The following is a 7914-nucleotide window of genomic DNA, read 5'->3' as shown; positions in this document are numbered from 1 at the left end:
GTTGTAATATTGGCAGATGTGGTGTTTCTCTTGATTATCAGGAAGATCAAACTAGGGAACTGTCATTCTCAAGATTAGTCACATCCTTTTCCATGTCAGACTTGGAAGAAACTCTGGCATCCAAAGCTCTAAGACATGTCACAAATCATTTCTCTGGAAAATAATGAAACATACTCCTTGGCAGAGGAAATCTATCAAAATTCATATCCACCAATATTGCTGAAAATCTATGTCCACTATGCAATGGTTAGGAGGAACCAACCACGAGAGAACTTATTCCTCGAGTGCCCACTTACTCAAATAGTCTGGCATGAATCATCCCCAATGGATCAAGATCACACTTGCACCCCCACAAAAGTTTGGACTTGACAATAAGGTAAACACATGCCCATGCAAGTTTCAATAATCTATCAGCAACATTGGAAGATAAGTCCCTCATCCTTACAATGGCCATATTAGGATCCCTTCAGGGCGGCTCAATGGTAAGTTTAGGTTGTTGCCTAAGGTCTCTGTCTTATGTAAGGCCTTCAAAAATAAAAATGAGGCATTTGTCTTTAGTTTATTTTTTTTTTTAAAAATAAAAATCATTTCATTAAATAAAATTTTAAATAATTTTTATAGTTTTCAATTTGTACAAGGCTCCATAATACTAAATTCAATATTTAATATACAATGAATTTTTTTTATAAGTAATACAATTAATTATTTATATTTTAAATAATATTTTTAAGATCTTGTTAAATTGAGACACCAAATCTGCATCGAGACCTCATTTTAAATTGTTGTAAATATAAATTCACAAAAACTATATTTAAAGATTTTAAATAAAATATCATTTTATTGTAAAGTTTGAAAATATTCTATATAATAATTTATATTTTATTGTATTATAATTACGAATGACTCACTTAAATCTCTCGTCTTAGGTCTCAATTTGTATTGAGCCGCATCTACATCCTTTCTCACATCAAATTGAGGATCACGCCCTTGATCATAGACATCATCCACTACTTGTCCACCATGAAAAAGTGGAAAGTAAAACGAAAATACATCCAACTCATAGTCAATGCACATACTCACTCAAGCAATTGTCAACATTAACCCTCGTCTTTGGATGTATACCGCAAAATCTCCCTTGTATGCTAGAGTTTGATAGCTAAAAAAACCAGCCTTTGAAATATATGAAAGTTGGATGATAAAATATGATTGACAAAACGTTCAATGATTATTTATTATTTTTTACTTATCTACAAATCATTTGATATCATGTTAAAAAAATAATAAAATGGTAATAACTTAAAAATGATTATAATAACACTTTTTTGTACTAAAAACTATATTACTAATATTTACTGTTAATTTGGCTTAGAGACAATCATTTTATTAGTTTCTTAGATCCATCATTTAAGTAGAAAATAATTTAAAATGTGAAGACAATAAATTCAAAATGAAAAAAAAAAAATCTTTTAAAAGTACATTTACATAATAAAGGAATTAGATCACGATAACGGTTAAAAAAATTAAAAAAACCGAGAAAGCATAGAGGATTAATATAGAAAGGCAAATAGTAGACAGGAAAAAATCCAGACAAAATGAAAATTGTATTAATTATTTCTTTATTGTTTAATGGAAAATAATTTAATTTAATAATTTAAGAATTTAATAATTTATTTAATAATTTAATTTAATTATTAATTTAATATTATATTAAAAAATGCCCCTAGTGAATTCTAAAATATTATGAATGAGATATTTACCCCTTTTACTTATTTTTCGATAGTTTATATAGATGATGTATTAATATTTTCTTCATCCATTGAACAACATTGAAAATATTTAAATACTTTCATTCAAATCATCAAATAAAATAGATTAATAATTTCATCATCTAAAATAAAATTATTTCAAGATAAAATTAGATTTAATAATTTAATAATTTAATTTAATTATTACATAAAAATAAATTTATAAATTAATATGATTTAATATAATATGTTAAATTATAAAATTATTTTTATTATAAAATAAATAAATTATTTTGATAATTTTTAAGTTTAAATCCATGATTCCTGACTGTTTTTCGTGGCATCCAAACGGAAAATTAACTTAAACGACATGACCACATGTGAGACGGGTGAGGGCGAGTAAGGAACGGAGAGAGCTCCAAAGTCTATAAAACTAGTAAGTACATCGTATCCAATACGGCCAGACACACAACCTTCTAAGTTCTACCGCCATATCCAATCTCTTTCCCATAGTCTCCAACCTCCAATTCCGGAACAAAGAATTGAAAAAGAAGAAAGCATTTTTTTTTATTAGATCTCCGGCTAACTCAGAAATTCAGAATCCCAGACACAAAAGTTTTTGTTTGTTTTCCTATAATGGGCTTTGAACTGCTGGATCTTGATCTTGGGGATTCGAGTTGAAATGCAGCCGAATCTGTTCCCGTTCGGTACTGTTTTGGGAAATCCGTTCTTGTTCAATGGCGATTTGAGCGAGGGGTTCGAGAGCTCTAGGGTTTTCTTCTTGGTCCCGTTCTTGTTGTTCCAAGGAGGCGGGATGGATTTGTCCAAGGTCGGTGAGAAGATTCTCAGCTCGGTTAGGTCCGCCAGATCGCTTGGACTTCTTCCTTCTACTTCTGATCGCCCCGAGGTAACAAACTGTACACTGAATGTAGCTTCTTGAATGCTCGATTTCGATCAATTGGAACATATTGTTTGATCGAAGAGGTTCTGTTTGACTGCTGAGAATATGCAGGAAAGTTAAGAATATTGCTACATTATGTATTTGTAAGTGTTACTTGGGGAAGCCAAATTCGACAGTTTGGCTTTTCCTTGAGTTTCTACTAATAGGAGTCCTTATATAATTTTCACTACTTCGGGCGTCTGTCAATAATACGAAATGGTACGTGTACGCTGCATCTACGGTAGCAGATAATTGATAGACGCATGCAGGAGTGCCAACGATACGAAACTAAATAGGTTGGGTATTATCTTTGTCCTTTTTAATGATTATTATAAAGTCATCTGTTTTATGTGTTCGCTATCTGGAGAACTTGGGTGCACTCAAGAAGAAAATGCCGCCTGAAGTTGTTTGGGCTTTACGATTAAGGCATAGTTTAGGGGAAAAGAAGTAATACATAGGTCCAATGAAAATAGTTATTTAGAAAGTCGGCTCTCCAGTTATTTGTCTATTGTCGTAAAAGTTTGTCTAGGAATCTTCCTCTCTTCCATCATCAAAGAAACGACCTCCATGTTAAGATTCTTTAGACTAGGATGCATGGCTTCCACGAGCTTTTAGGGACACAAACAACTTGGGTTTCTTAGCTTGGTCCTAACTTACAAGTTTAGAGGAACAAAAGGTTGCCCACCTTAATTAGCAACTCATCTTTTGGTTAATGTACAATGAGAGCTTTCCTAAAAGAAAAATTTTATGTAACATAAGGAAGGGGGTGTTAAAAATGGCATTTTATTAGAGTTAAAGTCCCTGACCCCACATTGGGTGGGTGAGTTGTGAGGTTGTTTGGGTGCCAAGTCCCACATGGAATATATACTAGGTGGAAGTAGGCCTTACAAGCAATTATAGGGAGTTTTTAATTGTAACATTAATGACTCCCTTTGTAGTATAGCACACATTTGTTTGTGCATCCTAGGATTGTGACATAGGGTATGCATCATTGACCCCCAAATCGATTGTTGATGAATTCAATGACCAAACCAATTGGTGTCGGAAATTGGAAACAATCACTTGAATCAACCAACCACCGTAGGGCCTTCAAACCGTGCCATTGTGTGGTATTGCTTAAACTACCACTAGATTTGCATCATATGTAGTGACAAGGTATGTGATCTTGCACTCTACCACCTGATTGGTGCTTTACCTTATTGAATAAAGAAGGGTTTAATGAGGTATTTTACCTCCCAATCCCCTTGAATTCTCTCTCTATTCCCCTTTATGAGTACATTAAATCAAGGAAGGGGAGCACACTGCCCCTTTTGCTCTCCTTTCCTTCCATCCGAACAAAGTTAAGCTTGAAGGCTCGAAGCTCAACCAGTTCACATGTAGTGCCTTAGGCACCGCTTGGATTGCAAGATCCTCTCATCTCATCTTATCTCAACATCCAAACACTACAAACACAAACACTTTTCAATTTCAGATCTTCAACTTTTTCATATAATCATTTTACCTAATCATTACAACTTTCCCACACTTCTAAAGAAAACACAAAAATTAATTCAGTTTTTTCAAATTCCAAAACAAAAATAATATTAATAAATTATATTCTAACAATATTTTAACTTTATAATATTTTTATTCAATTTTTTCTTTCTCTTTTCTCAAAACTCCATAAAACATCGTAACTTAAACCATTTCACTACCATTCACAAACCATTTTACTACTATTCACAGATCATCTCCTCTCATCTACCTATCCAAACAAGGCCTTAGTTGCCTTAGATGAATACCTTCAATGAGGTACAGTTTGTGCGCAACAATGTGCACTTTTTATTGAAGCTCAAGCCATAATATTTTAATAAATTATTTTGTGATTATTATTTTATTATAGGGGCTGAAATGGTTGAGTTTACCCTATTACACTAGTGTGCATTACATGTACGCTTTATTTTATTCCATATATGTCATGGTTTTTCAATTCTTTGTTGACAAATTTGGAGGTTAGAATCTTAATTTAAATACTTTTTTCCCGAGTTTGTAATAATTGTGCTTTTTTATTTTGATATGGCATCATGAATCTCCTGATGCATAGAATGCTAGATTTCAAAATATCTAAGTTATGCCATCTCCTTGGGCTTGATGATCGTACTGTAGAAATTATTTTTTGATAAGTGATTGTACTGTAGAAATTATGAATAGAGAATCTGTGTCAAAGTCAAAGAAAGGTCTAATGGGTGGATCTAATTAAATTAAGAGATAAAAATGGTGCTCGTTAGTCCCTTAGAGTGAGCTTACTTGGTGTAGTCAGGGCGGTTCCCAAATATAACATATATGCTTTTAGATGATTACCATTGCTGAGAGCTTAATTCATATGTTCTCTATCACCTTGGTTACAGGTTCCTGCCCGTGTTGCAGCTGCAGCAGCTGTTGCTCATGCTCTTGCAGGATTGCCTCCGCATCAGAGGTTCGATCTGCCATCAAGTTCAGAAGGGCTGAGATCGATATATGGAATCAGACCTTCTGGTCAAGTTGTGGAGGAGTTAGAGGAAGGCTTCTATGGAGAGGTGCTATTTGCTTATATATTCTAGTTCTGATATGGGAGTTCTTATGTTGGTACTGTCCTTTGATTGTAAATACTTGAGGCATTTTTTTGCATTGATGTTTCACTAACGTTTTTCATGTAGTGGCAAGCTAGAAACACTTTGGCAATTAATATATCTCATCTTTTGTATTTAGATGATACTTGTTGTTTTGTGAGGATGATCCGAATCACCTTTAGTGTTTGCGAGCTCTATTCCTATGTTCTGTAGCCGTATCCAGATTAAAAGATAATATTAGCTTAGTTGGAACAATTCTAGTGGGTCAGGTGGCTAATTTGGACAGCAGCTTGGCGGGTATTCTGAATTTGTAAGGTGTCTTCCATACCAAGGAAGCATCTAGGGCTTCCACTGGGGGCAGATTTTAAGTCAAAGATTATACGGAATGAGATTATGAGAAGATTGAACGTTGCCTAGCCGGTTGGAAGAGATTGCATTTCTCGAAGGTGATATAATCACTTTGATCAAGAACACGCTTTCCAATTTTCTTACATACTTTTATGAAGTATCTTGGGCTTCCACAAGGGGCCAGTTTTAAGGCAAAGAATATATGAAATGAGAGTATTGAGAAGATTAACGTCGCCTAGCTAGTTGGAAGAGAATGTATTTGCCCAAAGGTGGTAGGATCACTTTGATCAAGGAGCCAGGGCACTCTTTCTAATCTGCCTACATACTTCATGTCTCCTTTTCCACTTCCATCTAATGTTTACAAGTTTATTGAGAAAATACAATGAGGCTTCCTATGGGGTAGATTTTTTTGACAAGTAAAATAACAAAATATTGAAGAAGTAAATAGGCATAGCCCGAGTACATAGGAGGTATACAAACAGCATACACCTAGTTAGAAAATTAGGAGCTAGAAAGTGATAGTGGTGGTCTTCCTACCAGTTTATGGATATGGTGAGATAGTGGTGGTCTTCCTATGGGGTAGATTAGGGGAAGAAGAAATATTCTAGTTGGTTAGTTGGGACAAGATTTGTGTTCCAATTTCAGAGGGAGGGTTGGGGGTTCGTAATTTTGTTCAATTGTGCTCATTTGGTGAAATTGTTGTGGTAATATCAATACTTGTGGGATGCTTTGTGGAGGTAGATTTTTGACTTGATGTGTGCTGTGGCGATAAGGCCTTTAAGGAGGTGTTTTCGAAGGTCTATGGTGTTGCTCATGTTAAGGAGGCTTCTATGATAGACAATTTGGAGTTTTTGAGTGATGCTACTCAATGGAATGCTAGTTGTATAAGAGAGACATTAGATTGGGAGATAGATGCTTTTAGTGAGTTCTATAACCTATTTTATTTGACTAGATTGGGAGAAGAGGAAGTGAGGATAAGATCCGTTGGGTTCCGTCAAAGAAAAGGTTGTTCAAAGTACGTTCTTTCTATAATTTTCTCTGTCCTCATGATAAGAACGCATTACAAATGAAGTCAACCACCACCCATGAGAGAAACATTTTTTGCTTGGACAGCTTCCTTTGGGAAGATTCTCTTTTTTTTTTTTTATAAGTAAATAAATTATATTAATCAAAGAATAGGCAAAGCTTGATACATGTATAGTTTGCCCTAGCTAAGTAGAAGCAATAGAGATGAGGAAATCATGAAGATCTAGGCCATTCAAGTCAACAACAATGGCCCAAGTACAAAGAATTCTAAGAAAGAAAACTTTCAATTCCTCCATCGATCTCTCTTTGTCCTCGAACGTCCGTTCATTGCGCTCCTGCCACAAACACCACATGATGCATATAGGGATCATCCTCCACACGACTTTAATCTGTTGAATACCTCTCAAGTTTGTCCAGCTGGCCAAAACCGCCACAACTGTTTCAGGCATAACCCAAGCCAAATCTACTCTACCAAGAACCTCATTCCATAACCCTCTAGCTAACTCACAATGTAGTAGAAGATGGTCCACAAATTCACCCCCCTTGGGAAGATTCTGACAATGGATAATTTGATAAAGAGAAATAGAGTTGTGGTAGACTGGTGTTGTATGTGTAAGATGAGTTGGGAATCCTTTTACTTCAATGTGAGATCACAAGTGCATTGTGGAGGGACCTTTTTAGTTGTGTTGGAATGGCTTGGGCCATGCCTAGAAGAGTTGTGGAGCTTTTCTATGCTTGGAGAAGGCTAGGTGGCAGTCTTAAAATTGCAGCAGTGTGGAAGAGGGGCCCTATATGCCTCATTTGGTGTATATGGAATGAAAGAAATTATAGAAACTTTGACGATTGTGAATGGACGACGGAGGAGCTCAAGAATTTCTTTATCCATAATCATCTCTTATGGAATGCATCTAGAAACTTTAATGGACTTCGTTTACATGATTTTCTATAATCTATTTCTTCTACTTGTTAGGTGTCTATCATGTATACTACCTGTGTACTTGGTTTGCACCATTGTACTTATTAATAAAGATCTTACTTTCAGAAAAAGGAAACATCATATCATTGTGATAGGGAGGTGTTGTATGTCTCTTCCCTCATTCCTCCTTTTTTTTTTTTTTTTTCCCTAAATAACCTCTTTCTTCACTACCACTTCCCTTTCTGCCAAATCCAGAAATTGTTCCTCGTTTGTGCTACAAAATCATGAAATGGAAATTTTTATTTTTTGATCTGCATGATAGCATTTTGAAACCTCTTCTATTTATCGGCA

General features: G+C 34.9%; 1 protein-coding gene across 2 annotated transcripts in view; it reads left to right on the top strand.

Moving 5' to 3' along the window:
- The first annotated feature begins 2152 nt into the window (after positions 1 to 2152).
- The window catches only part of LOC109001080 (syndetin), a 28346-nt gene continuing 22584 nt past the window's right edge, over positions 2153 to 7914 (top strand). Inside the window, exons 1-2 of one of the 2 annotated variants that reach the window (XM_018978202.2) lie at positions 2153 to 2652; positions 5073 to 5240. In XM_018978202.2, the coding sequence (XP_018833747.1) occupies positions 2428 to 2652; positions 5073 to 5240 (393 nt within the window). In that variant the 5' untranslated portion in view covers positions 2153 to 2427. The remainder of the gene's footprint in view (positions 2653 to 5072; positions 5241 to 7914) is intronic. The other variant, XM_018978203.2, reaches the window with a different exon arrangement.

The sequence above is a fragment of the Juglans regia genome, chromosome 5, assembly GCF_001411555.2.
Source record: "Juglans regia cultivar Chandler chromosome 5, Walnut 2.0, whole genome shotgun sequence".
Classification (NCBI taxonomy): domain Eukaryota; kingdom Viridiplantae; phylum Streptophyta; class Magnoliopsida; order Fagales; family Juglandaceae; genus Juglans; species Juglans regia.
This window is presented reverse-complemented; position numbering and strand designations above follow the sequence as displayed.